The following is a 22970-nucleotide window of genomic DNA, read 5'->3' on the forward strand; positions in this document are numbered from 1 at the left end:
CTTCCATACTGGTGACCTTAAATTACTTTCAGAGTCTAGGAGGTCCAAAGTCCAGGGGAACACAGCTGGTGAAGGCCTCGGTGGTGACAACAATGACCCAGGGGTCTCACATTGCAAGATGTGGAAGCAGAGAGAGAGTTTTTAAAAAAATTTTGGACAGTACTTTACAACACATTTAGAAACAGCAACATAAAATCATTTTCTTAGCTTCTGGAAAACTGGTTTTCTCATCTCTAAAGTGTGGATGTTGGACTAGGTTACCTCTGAGGTATCACCTAGCTCCACCATGGGAATCTTTAAACAGACTTGGTTCAAGTCTTCCAGAAAAACTCCTTAGTTCAGGAATAAATCTTCCAAAAGAAAAGACAGAATTTAGTAAGATAACCTGGTTTCAGTCTCATTTAAGACCCAAAGCCTCTCCTTTTTTTTCTTTTCTCTCTACGTTTACTCCTGGCTGATCTCATCTAATTTCTTATAGCCTTATTGCTGCAGATTCAAACTTGGTCTTCTATTTTCTCATCTCTCCTCAAGGATTAAATTCTCAAATGCCAGTTCCTCTGGCTGATGGAACTGCTCTCTTTTTCTGTCAAGAAAATCTCTTTCCACTGTGTTCTCCCATGGGAATCCCCACCATAATTCTAGAACAAGGGTCTATGTTTTCTTTTCTTTTTTATATTCAGTGATTAGATACTTGTTGTTCTGTTGCAGTAATTCCAAGATTTACTTTTTCCTCTTAATTCCTGCTGACAAGTGCCAGTGTTTGGCGTTGACCAGAGACCAACTATATAATTTGCAGGGATAGGTGCAAAATAAAAATGCAGGGCCCCTTGTTCGAAGTTATTAAGAATTTTAAGGTGACAACAGCAGAGCATTAAGTGTGGACCCCTTTTGAATGTGTGGCCTTGTGCCACTGCACAGGATGCATGCCCTGAATGACCGTATCTTACAACTGCTTCTAGATGACCCACTTCCATCTTTTCTTCTCAATAGTAGCAGAAAAGTTTTGAAAAGAACCTTCTATACAGGACACTATCATCTAATCAGTAAAACCTGTTATTTTTGTGGCGTTGGTTGCAAATCCACAGCTGTCTTCCAGGCCTGTCCTGCTAGATAAAATGGCTAGTTTGTCTCTATATATACTTTATTATGGGGGAGTAGGGGCTGAAATTAGGAAGCCAGGTAGGACACAATAAACCAGGTAAGATATTAGTATGGCTTGGCCCAGGGAGGGAACAATGGAGGTGTGAAAATGGTCACATTCTAGATGTAACTTGATGGTAGGGCCAAAGGGATTTGCTGATGGATTGAATATGAGGGAAAGAGGAATCAGGGACAGTGCTGAGGTTTTGACCTAAGCAATTGGAAAGGTAGAGAATTTTCACTAACTGAAATGGGGAGGATTGTACAAGGAGCAGGTTTTGGGGAAAAATTTAGGAAATTAATTTTAGTCATACCGTGTTTGAGAAGCTTATTCTGAGCCTGCAGTTCAAAGGTGGGATAAGGGTTAAAAATAAATTTGGAAGTTGCCAGGATAGGAATGGCTTCTAAAGCAATGGCACTAGATGAGATTCTTTAAAAAGTGGGTGTGTAAAGAGAAGCAGAACAAAGTCTACATCTTAGGAGGTCAGGAACTAAGTACGAGTAAAGGAGACCAAGAAGGAGCAGCCAAGTAGCAGCAGTAAGAGAGTGCTGTGTTCCAGTGTGTCAAAGAAAGACAGAATGACCAATTCTGCTGATGTGGGGAAGGTGAGGACTGGATGTGGACCACCTGTTTTAGTGACTTGGAGGTTATTGATGAACTTCACAAGACAAATTTCATTGGAGTACTGGGGACAAAACACAATTGTAGTCAGGAAGAAAAATAGAAGATGAATTGGGACCAGCAATTATAGTGGATATTATCAAAATAAAATTGTGAAAATATAAAATATACTATATTTGTGTTGATTCTTGTCTGAGCTATATGAGTACCTTGGAATGGGATCTGCTGGTGGCCAAGACTAGGCTGTATTTTCTTTATTATTATTATGTTTTTGGCACCTGGGCAGTGCGGGGATCTGAACCCTTGACCTTGGTGTTACAACACCTTGCTCTAACCAACCGAGCTAACTGGCCAGCCATAAGTTGTATTTTCTATACAGAACTTCCCAGCACAATAATAAGCACAGTCAGCTATCTCTTCTAGAAACCCCTAATGGGTCTCTATACAAGGACATAACGGAATGTGATGGTATTAATGAGGTGAGAATGCAAAGTTTTTTGGGTTTAATGTAACGTGTTAACTTAGAATACTTGGAAACTAAAACATTATGCATTCCTTTGTGTTATTAACAATAACACAAAATCAAAATACCAATGATCAAGGACAGTGCTTTGGGTTACGTCCCCCCAGAACTTAATTCCCACTGTAACGGTGGTTGTGGGTGGGAAATCCTATTATGGTAATTGAAAGATGTGGCCTTGAAGAAGTGATTAGATTGTAGGACCATGCCATAGTGAAAGGATTAAAAATGGTGATCAGGGGCTTGGTTCTGAGGGCTTTAAAAGGAGAATGCATGAGGAGCTATCTCTCTGCTCTGTCATTTTTTGCAGTGTGATACCCTGCCATCACTAAAGTCACCACCAAAGAAAGCCTTCACCAGATATGTTTGCTGGACTTTAGACTTCCTATCTTCTGAAACTGTAAGCAATAAATTTCATTTTTTAAAAATACCCGGTTCCCAATTAACTTTTCTTAAATTAAATGCTAGGTTCCAGTCTCTGGCTAAAAAGCCAATGACATGAATAGATTTCAAGATAGGACAAAGTAAATTGTAAGTAATAAATTTTATTTTTTTAAATAAATTACCCAGTTCCCAATAATTTTTTTTTTAAATAAATTACCCAGTTCTGTGTATTTGGTTATAAGCAACAGAAACAGACTAATATCCATTTCTGTTGCTTATAACAAAATACCGAGAACAGGGTAATTTGTAAAGAAACAATATTTATTTATTACGGTCTTGTAGTCCAAAGTCCAGGGGACATATCTGGTGAGGGCATTCTTTGGTGGTGACTTCAGCAATGCAGGATATCACATTGTGGGAAAGGCAGAAGCAAGAGAGAGAGCTTCTCATGAGCTCTCCTTTTAAAGCCAACAGAACCATGCCCATGACCACCATTAAACCATCAAATGGATTAATCCATTTACTATGGCATGGTCCTCATAATCTAATTGCCTCTTCAAAGCCCTACCTTTCAAAGACTGTAATAGGATTTCCCACTCTCAACAGTTACAGTAGGGATTAAGCTTCAATGATTTTGGGGGGACATTCAATCCACAGCACAGTCTTTTCCATCTCACTAAATGGCCTCAGCAGTGTTATTGTGATGAGAATAAATGCCATGTAGTGAAACAATTTCAGCTATATGATCAATCTTTGCCCAGTGCTAAGAATGGGAGGTTAATTTCTAAAAGGGAGCTCTAATTCAAGGGAAATAAATGCTGGGTTCCAGCCTCTGGCTAAAAAGTCAATGGCATGAATAGATTTCAAGACAGGACAAAGTAAAGGACAAGAGATGGCTGCACCACATTTGTGAACATTGGGGCTGGTTCCATAATATGTTGAAGATAATGGCTCTTTGCCTGTGGGGCAGGGTGGGGGGTTGTCAGGTCCATCATCAGGCACATTTGATCAGGGAGAGAGATTTTCAAGTGATCTGTATAGGCAGAATGTAAGATTACTTGGCACCCATGGAGGAAGCACTGGACAGATGGAAAGGAGCCGGCTTAGGTGAGATGGCGGGTTTTAGACCATCAAGACAAATTAAGGTGTCTGGTTTCTCTAGATAGGGTTCTTGGCTACTTCTAAACCTCTGGCTGATTTCCAGCTTTGCATTTCCTATTGCATATTGTACATCTTCACTGAGCTCCCACAGGCACCACAATTTCAAAATATCCCCAACTGATTAAACCTGCTTCTAGTCCTCTGTTCCCTTTATTTCTACAATCAGGGGCAAGACCAATTATCTCATCAGTCAAGAGTCTGGGAATTATCCTGGACTAAAATCCCTCTCCCTAGTATTCTGTCATCTATTTCACTCTTTAACATATATAGAATCAGCGCTATCCTCTTTGTCCCCAGTTTAGTTTCTTCCATCATTTTTGTTTGAATTACCCTAGAGACGCTTAACTGTCTTCTCTATTTTGTCTTACCCCCTTAAAAATACATCTTCCTCACTGCCTCCAGCTTGAACTTTCCAGAATCCTTCAGTGGTCCCAACTCTTTGGCATGAGGCCCATCCTGGTCTGGCCTTTTCTCCCTCCAGTTCCTCAGCTGCATCCTGAGCTCCAGTCACAATGAACTGATCTCCATTCTCTTGTGTAGTTGGCTCCTTCATATAGTTTAGATATGTTTGTCCCCCCAAAGCTCATTATGAAATCTGATCCCCAATGTGGCAGTGTTGGGAGGTATTTGGGTCATGGGGGTGGATCCCCAATGAATAGATTAATGCCCTTTCTGGGGATGGGGAGGTGAGTTCTAGCTCTATTAGTTCTCAAAGAGTGGGTTGTTAAAAGAAGCCTAGTATGCGCACGCACACTCTCGCACATGCGTGTTCTCTCTCTCTCTCCCGTGCACGCACTCCATGTGATCTCCTTGCTCCCACTGGCTGCCCAGCCTCTTTCTGCCATAGGTAGAAGCAGCCTGAGGCACATGCCAGATGCAGCTTTTCCAAAATCGTGAGCCAAATAAACCTCTTTTCTCTATAAATTACCCAGTCCCAGGTATTCTGTTATAGAAAAACAAAAATGTGCATATATATTGCTCAAGCTGCAGAGCCTGTGCATTTGCATCTGTCTGGAAAGTTCTTCCGTAATTCATATTAACCTCGCCTTTGGGGAAACTCAGACACTTCAGACTGATTTCCAGATCATCCTTGAGTTTTCCTTACCATTGTACCTGGCAAGGTGTAGCTTCATAATTTATTTTCCTGTCTCTCTTGTAAGATGGTGAGTTCTGAGGAGAGGATTAAGTATAAGATGATGGCAAAGCTCCATATCCAGTGAGTTCTGTTCCCTGGACACCTTTAGGGGAGGCTGTGCTGACTCACAGAAGTAGCATTGGCAGAGGGTCTAGCAGCAGCATCCGGTGTCCAACCTCTGCAGTGCAGGCTGTGCATGGACACTGGGGCCCCATCTAGTGGCAATGGGAGTCTCTGATGGAGCAGTCCTATGATGGTCTTTGAGCATTATTTCTGGATACATAGACCCCAATTCTCTGGCTTTCCTGGAAATTCTGGAAACTGTATAATATCTTTAAGTAATTTTATTTTTTCATTAAATCAGATTGGCTTCTGTTGTCTGCAGTTAGGAGCCCTGAGACAGACCTCTACACTGGGGGAACCCTGGAGTCAGGTTATCCCATTCCTGCTGTTCCTGGTCTCTGCCACATGGAGTCACTTCGGAGAGCTGGCTCTTCATCCTTGGCCCTGACCCGGGTCCACTCTGCTGCAAAACCCCCAGGTCCCAGGTTGCTGTACAGACTGGCTTTGATACTACCCCTTCCTAGATCATCTGAGGGTGCATCTTGTGCTGGGTTTCCCACTTGAACCCTTTGAGTACTTTTCTATATCATTCGTAGACATATTCTAAAGTGTCACGTTGCTCCAGGATTGCTGGGTCAGAACAAGGTGGTTTAAAACATGACCACAAATTCTTTGACACCCCTCCATCAAAAGAGGGATTATGTTCCCTTCTCTTGAACCTGGGCAGGCCTTCGTGATGCAAGGGATGCTAAATGACTTTCCAGGCGAGTTTAGAAAAGGCTGGGCAGATTCTGCAGTTTCTCTTGGGATGCTCATCAGTTGCTATGTTAGAAGTCTGGTGACCCTGGGTCCACCCTGTTGAGAGCCCATGTGGAAAGACCACATAGAGAGAGTTGTCTGAGAAGCTCCAGCTGTCCAGCTCCCAGCCCAGACACCAGACGTGTGAGTGAAGAAGCCTTTGAGATAACTCTGCTCCAGCCCTGTCTGACTGCAACTGCTGGAGAAACCGGAAGGGGGACTCGTCGCTGAGCCCAGTCAACCCCAGATTCATGAGCAAAATAATAAACAATTGTTATTTAAGCCACTATTTGGGGGTCCCTTCTTACACAGCAAGAGATAAACAAATATTCTCCTGCATCCCATGAGAAAAGGAATGAAAAATGTGGGCAGCATGGGAGAGAGAAGGGGGAAGTTATTGTTTAGTGGGTGTGAAGTTTTACTTTGGGAAGATGAAAAGTTTCTGGAGATGTATGGTGGCGATGGTTGTATAACAACGTGAAAGTACTTAATGCCACTGAACTGTACACTTAGACATGGTTAAAATGGTTAATTTTATGTTATGTATTTTTATCAAAACTTTTAAAAAAGGAAAAAAATCTGGGCAGCAACTGATTTTGGAATATATGTAGAAATGGGCATTTCTATTATTAAAACAACTGGGCTCTATCTAAGACTGGACCCCAATTACATATTAAAGATATATATATTAAAGATATGCCACGTGAAAAATATACCTCTGCCCTCAGGATGATGATAGCTGTGCTTTAAAAAAAAACCCCCAAAACTAAAGCAGTTGAAGCAGCTAATGTTATTCACTGAGCACACCCTGTGCACCAAGACTAGGGGATGCAGCTGGAAGGACACAAGGTCTTTCTTCTCACGCATCTTACTTGTACCTGTGGCTGGTGGCAGTGTGGGGAAGAGTAACCAAACCTGTAAAAACAGATTATGTTGGGGAATGGCAGGTGCTAAGCAAACTGATGTGATAGAGACTGGGTGCCTGCTGGAGCCCTGAGTGGATGGTACTGCCATTTACTGAGGTGGTGAGGAACACATTTAGAGGGAAGCAATTGTGAATGTTGGATTGGCTATATTTCTTTTGAAATGTTACTAGATATCCACATGGAGATGTCAAGTGTTCAGTGGCATATACTATTCTGGAGTTCTAGGAAAGAGATATGGATTTGTGAGTCATTGGACTGTGAGTGTGTAGAGCTAGGGCTGGGTCTGGAGCTCACAGACCCCTCAAGCCCATTATCCAGACTGGGTCACAAACCCTTCACATGCAGGTCTACAAGCTAGGTAACCAGAAAAAAAGGTCCTTGGAGCCTTGGTTGAAGAAACAGTAGTCTTTATTTCTGGACACACACATCTAGGAGCTAGGCAGTTCAAAGAAACTCAGAAACTCAACTGCTACCACCAAAGTCCAAAGAAAAACTGAGCAGCTGCCAGCAAAGTAAACATGCTCTCTTTTTTTACATGCAAGCTCTCTGCCAGTCAGCAGTTCGGGGCCACTGCTTCACACAGCTGAAGAACACACAAGAATAGCAACTAAACTAAAAAGACACATTGGCGTGCATGTGCACTAATTCCACCCAAGATTTGTCTGAGCAAAGACAAATCTTTTGAGAAATTTTAATACGTAAAGAAGCAAAGAAATGGAACAAAAGCTGTGAGGTCAGTTATTACCCTGTGACTGGTACTATGCCAAATGTTTTACATAAGTATGAGTTTCATTTTCATGCAGTTCCATTTCCCATTTTGTAGATGGAAACTGACACACAAAGAAGATAATAAATTGCAGGGTCAAACTTAATAGGTGGTAGAGCTGAGGTTTGAACCCAGGCTTATGTGAATCCAAAGTCATTCAAGTACCTAACCCCTTATTATAGTCAATACATTACTCTGGCATGAAGAGATAATTTCACCAAATTTTCTATAAATTAAACTTGAATGCTTAACCAAAATATTTATTTGAGAATTCTACAGCAAAATTCCAATATGGCATAAACTTTTTAGCGACCTCTAAAGATAGCCAATAAGATTTGTTCATTTTTTCCCTAGACAAGTATTAATTATAGTTTCATTTCAATTAAAATGGAACTCCTGAAAGAAAAAGAGTAGAAAGAAAAGGGAGATCACAATGTTATATATTGTGCTGAGAAATAAGAGCCCTTCCCACATGATAGCTAATCCAGTCAAAATAATTGGCCACTTTGGTGTAAACACCTGGGAACTCTGGTTCTCCACAGTTTTCACCCCAACTCACAATACCCCAAACATAAGACACATTGTTGATGTCCATACAGACTAAGGGGCCTCCAGAGTCCCCTTTACAGGCATCAATGGAACCATCTTTTGTACCTGAGTAAGAAATGGGAAAGAGAAAATCACACATTTTCTTTCATTGGGCAAGGCCACCATGCTGACTTCCTGCCTTCTCCACAATGTGTGTAGTGACTGACTTCTGCTTTCTTACACTTTCCTGACAGGAAATAACATGTGCTTGCAGAGTTGGAGAGATGCAGGCTGAGAAATACTTAATAAATCTACTCATTCCCCCAAATTAGTATGTTCTTCCTGTGTTCTCCATTTTATGTAACTGTGTACTGGGAAGAGATTACAACCCCAAAGGACCATCAAATACTGGGTGGGAAAATAATAGGAATAACTAGTGCTTATTGAGTGCTTAATATGTATTAGTCAATCATTACTTTAATTCTCACCACAACCATATGAGGTATCATTATTATCCCTATCTTACAGATGAGACAAATAAGACACAGAGAGGTTAATTAACTTGTCCAAGGTCACACAGCTAATAAGGGGCAGAGCCTGGACTTGAACCCAGAAAGCCACATTTCAGTGCTATTCACCCCTTTGTCCATTGTAACCCTGAACTCCATTTCAAGATAGGAGGGCACTTTCTTTTCACTCTTATGACTTTCTAAAATTCTTAAATCACTGTATCCAAGAAGTTATAGGATGTTAATAACTCTGCCTTTTTCGGTAGTACACTATTTGTAAATGGTTTCAATAAAACATCCTAAATGCACTACACTGGCTGCTATCCTGCCTTTGGATCACCTCCAAAAGTAGGAGCTGCTGTAGTTATGTTAGGTAGGAGAGTTAGCATATCTATGATATCAAATACTGTGACATGAGAAGTGTAATGTGATTTCTAAGGAGAATTTATTTTCAACTGTAGGCATTTGAGATGAGATAACTTGAACTTTCATTTAGAAGTGGTTTTAGTTTTAATCCTGGGTATACCACTTTTTATATGTAAGACTTTGGGAAAATTGTGTGACTGCTCTGCATCTCAGTTTCCTTATGAAGAAATTTGCTCAAGGTCACATAACTAGTAACTGGCAAAAACTGGGGTATAAATCCTAGTCTGTTTCTAATGTCTGTGCTCTTAGTCACTTACTGTACTGCTATATAGTAGCTTACGGAAGATTTTTTTCCTTAGTATTAGAATGAGGGAACTTGAGCTAAGGGAAAGAGACTGAAAGAGTTTGACAATGCAACAGCCAGAAGGCCAAATGGAAGGGTTCAGGGCCCAGAACAGGGGAGCTGATATGGCAGGAAGGAGGAGAGATGTATATATATACGTATATATACTTCAAAAAATTTATGGAAGGGCTGGCTGGTTAGCTCATTTGGGAGAGTATAGTGTGGGTAACACCAAGGTCAAGGGTTTGGATACACTTACCAGCCAGCCACCAAAAAAAAAGTTTATGGAAGATTTGTATTATTTTTTAATTCTATTTTTCCATGAACTTTTTGAAGTACCCTCATATATCCAACAAACCACAAGCACTTACCTGCACATTCCATTTCTTTTTCAAAGTAGCGATTTGAGTAAAACTTAGAGCAGTTGCCTATTAGGTTAACTTCACCCCACCTAAGTGAATAGACTTTTTGGTTATCTAAACAAAATAAGAAAACAGACATTTAGAAGTCACAAATGAGAAATCTAAGTAAATACTCTCATGACTTAGTAAACTATTAAGAATTTAAAAGAATAACATATCTATCCTTTAATACCTGTATAAACTTTTGAGGATAATTCTTTAGCATACTTAATCATATTCTCCTCATATCCCTACTGCCTATAATTATCTTTCTAAAATTGGATGGACAGTCAAGGGGGATTATTGAACATATAATCCGAGGTCATACTCATTTGCTAAAGAGCTGGTAGCTGAGGTGGATGAGATAAAATCCCTCCCCTGTGGTTACTGAGTTCAGTAGGGCCGTTGGATAGTAATCAGTGTTGGGTTCTTCTCACATACATAACTCCTATCTGCTTACAGTCCCTTATTTCCTTGAAAGTGCTTGCTGAAAGCAACTTTTTATTATAAGAAGTTAAAGAATATAATACGAAATTACCAATGTATACATGTTTTTGTGTGTCCATGAAGAAATCTACCTCCTAAGCGATTTGAAATAATGAAAAGGGGATTTAGAACTTCCTTTCTACTTAAGTGAAAGTTTGGTCCAAGGAAAGAGAAGGGCTAGGTTCTGTCACTGACAGACCGAGGAAGATCAGAAAAATGTAAGAATACAGGGTGAGATGTCTCAAGGGTAAGGACCTTTACCCTATCTCCCTTCTTCCTTTTTCCCAGCTCACAGCAATTTTTATGCTGCAGTTTCTCATTAGGTGTCAGCTTCCTCTCTACCCAAAGCTCCAGGAGGGCAGGGGGTGAGCCTGACTCATTCTGCACCAGCACCAAGAATCATGCTTGCACAATGTACTTGCTCCATAAATATTTATGTAATTAATGCATGAACTCACAGTAGTTCAATTACATACTAAGTATCTTATGCCATATGACTCTCTGCTTTGATTAACCTATAAACTACCTGGGCACAGAGACCTCTGGTTTGTCTTGAGGACGCCCCCAACAGAACGTAGCACTGCAGTGAGCACGTACTAATTGATTGTAGAACTAATATTCTACCCTCCTGGGAAACAGAGAGGGAGATAAAAATCCACCAAGTATATAGCAAATTAGAAAGGAGTTTCATTTTTTCTTTTTGAAGTCCCACTATGTTAGCTTCAAGACAAGAGCTTTTAAAATTCTTAGTAGTTTATTATTTCTCCTAGTTCAGCGAAAACCTTTTAGAACTGTGAGCAATTTTAAAACTGTACTCTTGTTTTGATGTTTCTTGAGGCACTTGTCACATTCTGCTGTCTGATGGTGGCATTCGTGTCTGAGGGCTCCTCCATACGGTGAGCCCCTTTGAGAGCTGGCCTTCCTCTTTCAATCCTGGAACCTCTTCCTCCCCTCATTTATTGACGGGGTCCGTGTTTTTCATCAGTGAAATCTTAGCACTTTAACATTACTACCTTGCACACATAGTACATGCTCAATAAATGTGTTAAACTACATTTGATTAATAAATTAGTCATTGATTAAGAACATATCTAACTACCAGTTTATAAGAAATACATGTAATAAAAGAACATTTTAAAAGCCACATCAAGGATACAGTCAGCCACGTTCAAAGTGTGGAAATTCTAAAATAGGAATTTCCCAGTTTCTTTAATAAATACATATTAAATTTCTTTTAAAAAGGGTAACTGTTCTAGATTTAAAGGTATTAAAGAAAAATAGCCACCAATCGCAATGTGTGGACTTTGGATCCTGATTCAAATAATCTGATTGTAAAAATATTTTTGTAAATAAATGAGGAATGTTAAACATGGATTGGTTATTAGATTATATTAAGGAATCACTTTCATTTAGTTGGGTATGAAAATACTGGAGTATTTATGGGTGAAATTACATGACATCTGGGATTTGATTTAATATACTTCAGGAAAAACATGTAGGGGAAAATGTTGAAGAGCTCCTGATAGTCCCTCAGATCCATTCCCCACCCTTCAATGCCCTGCCCCTGTCCTAAAAGCTTGACCTGTAGAGACTGCCTCAACAGGAGTCCCTTGGCCTCTGGTTTCCCACAAAGAGGACCCCAGTTGGAAGGAGGGAGGGAAGGAGGAAGGATAGTGAGATTGGGGTTGGCTATAACCTTCAACTCAATGTCAATGCTTCTCTCAAGGCAGCCTGTTTTACCTGAGACTCTCCTTCTGGTAACTTCTTCCCTTAAGCCTTCAGATCTAGGGGTGGTGACAGCTTTGGTACTGCTAGTCCTGGGTTCCCGTGTAGCCCTTGTGGTTCCCCAACCTCTGCCCCTTTGTAAATAAACCTTTCTAATTACCCTATTGAGACCCTGATTGATACTAGGAGATAAAACAAGAATGGCAGAATGTTGATAACTATGAAAACTGGGTGATGGATAAGTAAGGGTCTATTATACTTTTATCTTTACTTTTGTGTATATTTGTAAATATGCATAATAAAAGTTTTTTTTTTTTTTAAAAACAGAACAAATATAAGGACACAATACCTTATGAATGAGTTAATTCCTAATAAAATTTAGTATTTTATAAGTCTTGGGTATTCAAACATACAAATCCAGGTTAATTTATACATACGTTTTACATTTTTCAATGTGGCAATTATAAAGAATGTGTTAGAATATAAGTCTATAAGGCCAATGCAATGAAGTTACTTAGAATTTCATCTTATAAAGAGTTTAAGAGGTCAAAAGGAAGCTAAATTTTGAGGTCAAATTTTCAAGGTGAATGAGAAAGTGTTGACTTGTTTAATTCTAATCAAATCTCTAATTTCAGCAGTTCCTTCTAATAATTTGTCTCTAAGTCAATTTGTCTCACATCTCTTATTTATATGAAGTGTTCACCTCAAGTCTTTTTAGAAACTCAAAGAACGAATTCCTTATGTTCCCTTCTCTTTGTGGAGGGGGTTGGGCAGGGGGAATGGGGAAGGAGAGAGCAGGAGGGTTGGAGGGCATTTGTGATTCAGCATATACTGAGGCTATCCTTTTGCAAACCTTTTTTTTTGACCGGTAAGGGGATCGTAACCCTTGGCTTGGTGTCGTCTGCACCATGCTCAGCCAGTGAGCACACTGGCCATCGCTATATAGGATCCGAACCCGTGGGGCCGGCCCCTTTTGCAAACCTTTTAATCTTCCATCCACATCTCTCCAACAAATCCACAAAGGTCATGCTGTATGTCTCCCTGTTTATATATATTTTTCTTGATGACTGGTTAGTCCTCAATGTTTCCTTCAGATCACAGCGTTTATGTGTACTTTGAAAGTCTGTTTAGGACTGGCTACACAATTTTCAGGACCCAGTGAAAAATGGAAATGTGGGGTGGGGCCCCTTCAAATATTATTAGGAATTTCATGGTGGTGACAGTAGAGCCATAAATCCAGCACAGAGCCCTTAGAAGTGCTGGGTGCTGGGCAAGCGTACAGGTTGCAAGCCCATGAAGCTGGCCGGCCCTGGCTGGGTGCTCACTTTTCTGGATTTGATGTATGTTTCTCTCTGAGTACTAGAAGATTAGTTCCCATGCATTTCTACTTCCGTTCATTTCCAACCCCTGGATTCTGTTTAACAAATTATAAAGCATATACCTTTTTCTCGACCCCAGCCAGAAACGATGCATTTATCATTAGGTTGGAATAGATATGGAGACCAGGGGACACAGGCAGGGATGGAATTAGGCAGCTCACATTCTTTGTGGTTTGAGAATTTTTTCATTTCAAGCAAAGCTATGTCATTTTCGTAGGTGGTGCCATTGTATTTTTCATGGATAATAACTTTATTCACTGTTTCAACCAATAGCTCAGAGTTAGGTCTTATCCAGTCTACTAATGATGTCCATACTTGGTAATGGCGAGCTTTACTGACTCTGTAACAGAAAGGAAAAGAGAAATAAAATATGATGTGAAAAAATATATATAAATATGGAATTCCGACACTTCATCTTTATATTCTTCCTTTTAAAGGAACTTTTTTGTTTTCACAGATTTTTGTTGTTGTTGTTCCTGCTGTCATGAAGCAGTGAGATTAAGTTTACTTAGTGCAGAATTAGGTCAGTGGTAAATGGGGAGAGGAGTAATCCACCTAACTGCTCAATGTCAGGAACATAAGGAACTCACTGACTAGAGCTGCCCAGAAGCAAATGAGCTTGCTGCTTCTGGAGTGAGTGCTGGTGTTTAAGCAGAGACCAGACAGCATCTTGCCAGAAATGTGTTTGAAAAACTGGGGTGTTGGACCGCACACTCTCATCACTCTGCCAATCCTAGAAGTCCTCAGGCGAAGACCACAGCAGTCATTTTCCTGGCCCTTAAGACTGACTTCATCCCATCATTGCACTGTGTTTATTTGTCCACATTCCTTTCTTCCTGATAGACTCTGTTGCTGGAAGTCAGAGATGGGGTCTAATTCATCTATGCAGCCCCTGCACCTATTATTGTACCCGGAACACAGTAGCTGTTTTAAAATCCTGCTGAAACAGTAAATGAGCTAAATATTGCCTATTCTTATTCCTCACTCCATTTTCATACCAATTTTCAACACATGGTTTCAAGCAAATTAGGCATCCACCATCATCTTCTTAGAGAATAGTATAGAGTCACTTTGGTGAAGTATTATTTAGTTGGTTTTTTGTTTTTGTTTTTGTCTTTTGAAGTAAGGTGCTAAATAATGACTTCATAGTCTAGTTTCCAAACAATGAAATGTTTCATTAAATGGATTTTCCTTAAGCAACAAAACTTATTTTAAACAATTTAATGAAAATCTTTTAAAAATGTATTATCTATATACTTTCTGCTTCCTCAAACAGCATAAACTGAATAGAATTTATCCTTACATAATGGTGATTCAGGTAATCACCTTACAGTGAAACAGTGATGTCCTAGGAGAAAATGAGACATTCAGGATGTTTTTTATTTATACTTGGTATTCCAAGAATGCTGTCCTTCATATTAATGTTGGTTGTTTTCAGGACTAGAGGTCCTGAATATTGCTTAAAGATTAACTCCATTTATTCATTCAATTTACTCAACAAATACTTAATGTTCACCTACTATATATACCAGGCACTGTGTTAGGCACTGGGATGCAGAAATGAACAAAATCAGAAATAGTTCCTGCTTTCATGGAGCTCAGGGTCGAGGGCAAGATGTAAGATTAAATGGATAATCACACGGATGAAGGTATGTATTCTACCATGAAAAGTGAGAGGAATGAACCGTATCTGGGCTTTCAAGAACTTATCAAGAGGGCTTTGGCTTAAGGGAGTCAGGGAAGGTTCTCTAAGGAAGTAAAGTTTGAGCTGAAATCTGAATAAAGAGGAGCACTAAGTAGGAAAAAAATGGTAAAGAAGATCATTCCAGGCAGAAGAAACAATATATGAAGGTCCCTTTGCAGGAGGAGCAAGTGTGCTTGAGTAGCTGAAAGAAGTCCAGAGTGTGTGGAGCAGAGAGCAGGAGGTACAGCTGTGGGGCAAGATGAGACTGGCAAAGGTAAGTAGGGCTCAGATCATATGAGGCTAATGGCCATGTTAAAAATCTTGTTTAGTTTTTATCCTAAGAGGAATGCAAAGTCTTTAAATTTTAAGTGTTAAGTGATCAAAACCAGGTACAGAAACATTGCACTTGCTGCACAGTAGAGAACAGATAGGTGGGGATAGTGGATGGACAGAATGAATGTAGGTAGGCCAATTAGGAGGCAATTGGTATAATCCAGATGAAAGGGGAAAAGCGGGGTAATAGTAGAGATCGAGAGAAATTTTGAGAATTAAATAATTAGAAATTTAAAATGACATTTAGTGTTGGTGAAATAATGACTGGACTGTGGTACAGTTGAGGAAGTGAAATATGATGATTCTTAGATTTCTGCCTTGTGTAACTAGATGTACAGTGTTGTCGTTTGCTGAGATAAGAAACACTGGAACAGGACCATATTTGGGGGAAGGGACATACCACAAGCTTAGCCTTAGGCATTTTGAATTTGACATATTTTTGATACAGCCAAGAAGTGTCTATAGGCAGTTGACTGTAGGGTCAGTGGTTGGAGGAGAGGGCCCAGGCTGCAGATATCACTTTATCAGCATAGAGTGGTATTTTAAACGACAGGTATCTTCAGGAAGAAGGAGTAAGAAGAGAGGAGGAAGCCAGGCTAAACATTGAGGAGCTCCAGGATTTCAGCTGAGCAATGATGCTCAAGCACAGAAGGGGGGATCTGCAAAGATGGCAGAAAAGGTGTGGCCAGAGAGACAGGCAGAAAAGCAGGAGAGTGTGGTGTCACAGAAGCCAAGAAAAAAGGATCTTTAAGAAGGAAGATATTAGATTTGGGCCATGGCTCTAATCCAAGAGGACTTTTATAGGTGTCATTTAATTTGCTATTTTCTCCCAACTATGGGTCACCTGAAGATTTGCTAAGCAGACCTTCATCTAAGTGACTGTCAAATACGTTGAAGTTGATTTTATCCTGGCTCTGCTAGCATAGTTTTAGCTAGGTCATGTAACTTCTCAGTCTCACTCAGCTTACCTACAAAATGGGAAGAAAAGTATTTACCTTTTAGGACTGTTGAAAATATTAAACAAGATAACAAATGTGAAAGTGCCTGGCCCAGTACCTGGTCTGTAAGAGATGTTCAATAATGACATTTCATTTATTTTGAAGGCCAGAACTGAGGCCAGAATCCTGAGCTCTGCCCTTTTATCTTGATTTATTAAACAACACTGCAATTCAGCTATTGTTATGGGCTGAATTGTGTACACCCCATATCTTGAAGCCCTACCCATAATGTGACTGCATTTGGAGATAGGGCCTTTAAAGAGTTAATTAAGGGCTCAGTTGGTTAGATCATGGTTCTAACACCGAGGTCAAGGGTTCAGATCCTTTTGCTGGCCATCTGCCAAAAAATAATAAAATAAATAAATAAAGAGGTATTTCAGGTTAAATGAGGTCATAAGGGTGGGGCCATAATCCAATAGGACTAACGTCCTTATACAAAAAGAGAGAGACAGTATGGATACACGTGCACAGAGTAAAGTCCAGAAAAGGACACAGTGAGAAGGTATCCATCTGCAAGCCTAGGAGAGAGGACTCAGGAGAAACCAACCCTGCTGGCACCTTGATCTTGGACTTCCAGCCTCTAGAACTGTGAAAAAAGAAATTCCTTTTTTTAAAGCCACCCAGTTTGTGGTATTTTGTTATGGCAGCCCCAGCAAACCAGTACAGCCACTTCTAACTTGCCTTATTGGTCCTGCATAAAACTTGTCTTTTCCATTCATAGGTTATTATGATACATCTTGTCACATGTCACTGCTGAATCCACACTACGTCTACCCAACTTCTGAGACCTGAGACTCTCTAAACCCTGTCAAAGGAGGAGATAACATGACTTGTTCTTCAGCAGGCCAATCTTCTCCCACTCCTCTGCAGGTTAGTTCTTCAATGACTCATGGCCCATCGGCCAGGACCTGCTTGCTGCAGCCCAGGGAACTTTCAAACAGCAAACTGCAGTATGAGTGGTGCCCCCTAGATGGTGCAGTGCAGTGGCCCCACCTCCAAAATGATGGGCCCAGGCCATAGCTCTGAGTCATGTACCCATGTAAGCAATTTATCCAGAATCACAGAGCAAGCCAGCCAGTGCTGAAGCAGTATGTAAGATAATTAGCCTCGAGCTTTGAACAGTTCCTTTATTGCCTGGAACACACATCAAATACATTTAAGGGTACATGGATGGGAAAAAATGACTTGTGTGTTCATTGCCTTTGAATACACGCAGCTCTTTAAACAACGTTCTTCTTGAGGTGAGACCAGAGGAAATGCTGAGTTAGTATTAGCTCTTTATAAACTCTCAGTCATAAACTCTTCCAGTTTGGTCCCAGCTGGAAATGGTCTGTGGAATTGAACCCATTGGCCTCTGGAGTCCCAGTCATGAATACCAGAGGATATTTAGCATTTAATAGAGTGGAACTTGTCAATGACTTTTCTCAGATACGCTTTTATTTATCATCTGCCACAATCTCTATTACTTGTTTTCATTGTTTCAGGAAATCTAAAATATATCGACAACATTTTTTACCTGACACAGTGTGCAGCAGTCAGAATCCAACAGCCACCAATATAAATTCCCCCACATTTGATTTCTTTGCCATCCTTAATTGCCACCTGCCATGGTAAGTCTCCCTGTAAAAGATATTTGCATGGTCACTGCCATTCTACCGGATAGTGATACAAACAGGAAGCCCTGAGATACCTCTATTGTTAGATTCCTGGTCTTTTGTAATCACGTCACCCCTGATTTTTTTTGTTTTCCCCCGTAACTTGGGCTGTTCCTGGGAAATAAATGTAGCGACTTGTCATGTAGCTTTACCACTCCTGCTGGCTTTCCTCCAACGACTCGCTTCCTCCGAGCGTGCGAGCTGTTTTTAATTCCACAGGATAGTTTAGGTAAGAATGACTTTATCTGCTTTCTTTCTTCAAGAAAGGAAGAGATCGTATCGTTATTATTTTGAACCCGTTACCTTCTGGACACTTCTCGATTATCTATGCCACAAAAACAGCAGATTCACAGCTAATACAAAACAGGCTGGATTCATTAGTAAATTATTTTGGATGCTAAACTGCACTATTCACCTTGTTTAAAAAATCTGCCTTAATATTAAGATCAGCTTGATTCTCTGAAGTTCCATCTAAAGGTGAAGTAGTGGCAAGAAGAGGCTGGCCAGGGGGTTAAACATTTACTAGCTTCTAGCAGATGAGAGATGACGCATGTCCAGGCACTACCACAGTGACAGCTCAGGATAGGGTCATGTTCTGAAATCAGAATAAGCTGACCAAGTGGGGAACTGTATTTTCTCACTCTCATAGTTTCTAACCTTCTAGAGGCTGTTTATATGGAACTCTTCAGTAATATCAATATTAACATCAATGGTATTAATATTGAGTACTTTCTATGTGTCAGACCCCATACTAAGCACTCTGTATGTATAGTTAATCATCATGTTAACCCTGAGAGATAATGTGCATGTGTTAGGGACCCCCAGAGAAGTGGATCAGCCAGACAGGGGATATTTTTTAAGCCATTTGACATGTAATGATGTTTCCTTCCTCTGTCTGTGAGCATGCAGACATGGCACAATTGTCACTGAGAAAACATGGTAGAGTAAGACTTAAGGCATGATTAATTTCCAAGAAAATTCATGACAAAGGAAGAAAGTAAAAGATGCTGCTTTTATTCCCTCTCTATATTTTACCATGTCATGAAAATTTTTGTAAACTTGCTTCTTTCCCCCAAATGTGAAATGAAAATTATTATCACTATTAATCATTTTGGGCTTACCAAAAGAAGGTAGGCCCCCAAGTGGGAGAAGTTGTGAATGAACATGGATGGAAGATTTTTTCTGGTCTCAGCCATCCAAAAACTGGGTTGGGGGAAGAGTGTGCTGGTAAGTCTTAAGTGTTTGCTTGAACTTTTGGAAGAACAGACCTCATCCGTTGAGGACTGTGAAACCAGCTTGGGTAGTATCTGAAAATTAATGCTATCTTGAGAAGAAAATAAAGGGCCTTTGTTGAAAATCCCTTTTGATTGATATCTGTTGTTTCAAAATCTAAATCTTCCATTCATATTAATTTTGGGGCCTGGCAATTACAAGGGAGTTTAATATGAAGTTTATTTTAAAATCTCCCTAAAACAGGGAGCTATTTTATTCCAATTAGTTACATGGCTAATAAATAACTGAATCAGGATTTAACCCATGTCTGTCTGACCCGAAAGCTCTAATTAATTACTACCTTCCCAAGAACAAAACAGTTAAATTTAATTTGGCTCTTAGTGCACAATTTCCAGGGTATAGATCTTCAAAGGCCTCCTATTTTTATGTTTTATAACAATTTGAAAGAACAGCTTAATTCAATTAACATCTATTATTTTTCTATTTCAAAATGTATGTCATGAGTCATTCTTGAAATCTGGTTGTTTTGACAAAATTGACCTGGCAAAGTTTATATCAGATAGAAAAACATTATGTAGGACTAGAGTATTGTTTTCACTTCAAAATTAGCCATATGAATTAACCCAGTTTTATTTTTATTTATTTATTTATTTATTTATATTTTATTTTTTAAAAAGATGACCAGTAAGGGGATCTTAGCCCTTGACTTGGTGTTGTCAGCACCACGCTCTCCCAAGGGAGCCATGGGCTGCCCTAAATTAACCCAGTTTTAAAAGCAGTTTTCAAGAATCATTTATGCTTGTTTTTCTTAAAAGCAAGAGGGAAAAGAAAAGAACAATGTAATATTTGTTCAATTTAAATTGATATCAAAGTGAATTGTTGCTTGAATTGATTATATACAGATATATGCATTGCCCCACATGACTTTAAAATGCAAGCTTAACAGGTGAACCACTAGTAAAAAAAGTATAATGTTAACTTACCTGCATCCATATCAGCGGTCAACATTTCTGTTTCTTCTATGATAAAACAAAAAGTTCCAATGTTTAAAGTTGTGTTTATAGTGGAAATTAAATCATTAAATTGTTTAAACATTGATAATTTTCTGTCTTAAAACTTGTCCTCCCTTTAAAAAGGACTGTACAACATCCCCAGAACATGTCATCTTATTTCCTTTTTACAGCTAGGCAATAAAGTTTCAAGATGAACTACACAGAAATTCCTGCTGGCCACAAACTTGAGGTGTCTGCTGGGACAAGTGAATGGTAGGACTCATGGTGTTGCAGTTTTCTGTATTTAGAGCAGGCAAAATGCATGGATAAGAGAAGGAAATCTTCTCTTTCGACTCTCTGCATTCACAGAGTCTTTATATGAGGTAGGGAGAGTCATGGACACTGACCAAGAAAGTCCTGAGCTGACATTAAAAAGGCTCCTCTCACTTTGTCATAGAAAGGTACTTCTTACAGGAGTCATGCAAGCATGATATTTCATTGGTTTTGGTATTGGATATGGTTACCATTATCTGGGATGTAGAAGTCAAAAGAAAAAAATTCTCCTTTCTCCCTTAGACTTTTGCTTGAAGTTATACAGGATGTTCCCATTTTCACTCTGCCATTCTAGAACATTTCAGTGGACAGGGTCATAATTTCTTTGACCTAGGATCCCAAGGGAGATTTCCCACCAACATCTTGCTCTACCTTGGATGAGGATGTGGCTGGGGATGGCATTGCCCAGTAGGGCAATGTTACTTTGCTGCAGCAATCCTGTGTCCCATCCTTGGATTTCCCAAGTTCTCTTTGGGACAGTCATATTTGTCACACACTTAAGTTGTCTTCTGGAACAAAGAGAAGCTCTGCTCAGAAGCATTCACAAAAGCACCCTCAAGAATCAGAGAAGACTCAAATATTCACATTAAATTCTCAACAAAAGAAAATGGGGACATGCCTGACCCGCTGCGCCAGGTTCTCGGCCCTTTCAGGCTGCCCCTCTGGCACTCCATCCTGCTCTGCGCCACTGTTTCTTTGTCACCAGGTCTTTTTCAGATAGGACAGAGTAATAAGGGAATCTAGGACTTTGACAGAGCAGATATTTCTGCTTCCAACGACCACAGAATGGAATTTTTTCTTACCAGGAAGGCTTTGATATTCTCTTTGCCTTGCATCTTCACTTGTATGATCTCCTACTCTTGATGCTGCAAGAACATGACCTGACATCAAATCTTCCCCTGTTGGGAGAGGGACATTTGGGCAGGCTGTGCATGGAGTTTTCTCACCTCATAAAACCCTCCTGGTCTTTCAGGGGAACCAGTGAGACTGGGGTGCACAGAAGGGTCCTAGGTAATTATTAATAGACACCCCCTTTTGGGCTTCCAGTCAAGATGGCAGAATAGACAATCCCCAGCGTCACTCTCTCCCACAGATCAACTAATTTACAATTATTAAAAAGCAATGATAGCCAAACTGGGGCTGCTAGAGCTCAGGGGAAGAGGAGGAGAAATCTAAGGAGTTCATGAAGGTGGGAGAAGCCACAATGAGAGAAAAAAAACCTCTTCAACCATTTTGAATCCCAGCCATTTCCAGGCTGGAGCTGCTGAGTGCACAGAGCAGGAGGAGCTGGCAAAGGTGCAGCTGTGCCCTCTGGATGAAGTTGCTTGGAGGCAGCATGGGAGAAGACAACCATGGTGGTCCCCAGGCCAGAAAGATCACTAATGGGGTACCCATGGACCCACATAAGAGTGAGGAGCCACAACAAATGAAAAAAGGAGCCACTCAGAGGCCAGTGAGTCATCGCAAGGGACTGGTGCATGGCCTGTCCCATGGGAAGTGTTTGCAGCATGGGCAGTGGGGGAGACGGGCTCACTGGGAGAACACTGGGACACAGCAAGGACAGCTCCTCTGCCTCCCAATCAGCGTAGGATCACTCAGAGGAGACTGGTCAGGAATATAGAACTGCATGGGGTGCAGTTTCATGAAAAGACTCAGGCCCAGACCAGTGTTTCTACACAACCCAGGTGCAGCAGATTTTACTAAATCCGGAAGTACCTATAAAGTCAACCACTAAAACCTGAGCTGCACAAAAAGCCTTCCCCAGAGAATCAGCAGCAAAGCAGCAATTTAGCTCAACCACAGAGCTCAAGTGTTGGTCCCCACAGGAAATTCCCCTATTTTAGAAGTAAGCAAAAGATGACAAATTAGTTCCAGCACAGAGTTTAAGTGGTAGGAACAGCAAATAATCCAACACAGAACTGAAAGAAACAACAAAGTACCCATTGGGGCCTTCCCAGGGTCCTGAGGTTTGGAGCCAGGAGCCACCAGCAAGGTAAGGAGCATGCCAAAAACATCACCTCCATGTAGGTTGTCCACTACAGCCACCACAATAACCACAACTGCCACAAAAGTGGCTAGATACCACAACCACTGTGCAGGTGGTCTGCCAGCCACTGGAGTGCATTGACACAAGGAGAGTCACCAGCAGAGACCAGAGAAAAGAAGAGGATGTCTCTCTCCACAAAGCCCATTCCAGAGTGACAGAAGAAGCATCTGCTCTGTGATAATATTGGGGGACCTGAACACACCACTCAGCATTGGACAGATCATCTAGGCAACAAATCAACAGAGTAACCATTACTCTTTCAGAGGGAGAGAAGAAATCTAAGGTTATCAGAAGTGGGAGGGGGTGGGAGAGGGGGATAGGGAGAGACTGGACAAGGGGCATAAAGAATAAGTATGATTTGTAACAATATATATGCAAATAATATTGATTTGATCAACATATCTCAATGTTGAACCCCCAAAATATGTATAATCAATTATGAT

At 40.4% G+C, this 22970-nt stretch overlaps 2 protein-coding genes across 2 annotated transcripts in view; one reads left to right on the forward strand and one right to left on the reverse strand.

The window, feature by feature from the left end:
- GAR1 (GAR1 ribonucleoprotein) overlaps positions 1-22970 on the forward strand; it is a 90111-nt gene that overhangs the window by 2268 nt on the left and 64873 nt on the right. The window lies entirely within an intron of this gene.
- CFI (complement factor I) overlaps positions 7944-22970 on the reverse strand; it is a 55165-nt gene continuing 40138 nt past the window's right edge. Inside the window, exons 8-13 of the mRNA XM_063107272.1 lie at positions 20139-20174; positions 18075-18178; positions 17784-17887; positions 13315-13592; positions 9633-9737; positions 7944-8169 (exon numbers count right to left, since the gene is read on the reverse strand). Of these exons, the coding sequence (XP_062963342.1) occupies positions 7952-8169; positions 9633-9737; positions 13315-13592; positions 17784-17887; positions 18075-18178; positions 20139-20174 (845 nt within the window). The 3' untranslated portion in view covers positions 7944-7951. The remainder of the gene's footprint in view (positions 8170-9632; positions 9738-13314; positions 13593-17783; positions 17888-18074; positions 18179-20138; positions 20175-22970) is intronic.

Source organism: Cynocephalus volans, chromosome 9, assembly GCF_027409185.1.
Source record: "Cynocephalus volans isolate mCynVol1 chromosome 9, mCynVol1.pri, whole genome shotgun sequence".
In the NCBI taxonomy this organism is placed as follows: domain Eukaryota; kingdom Metazoa; phylum Chordata; class Mammalia; order Dermoptera; family Cynocephalidae; genus Cynocephalus; species Cynocephalus volans.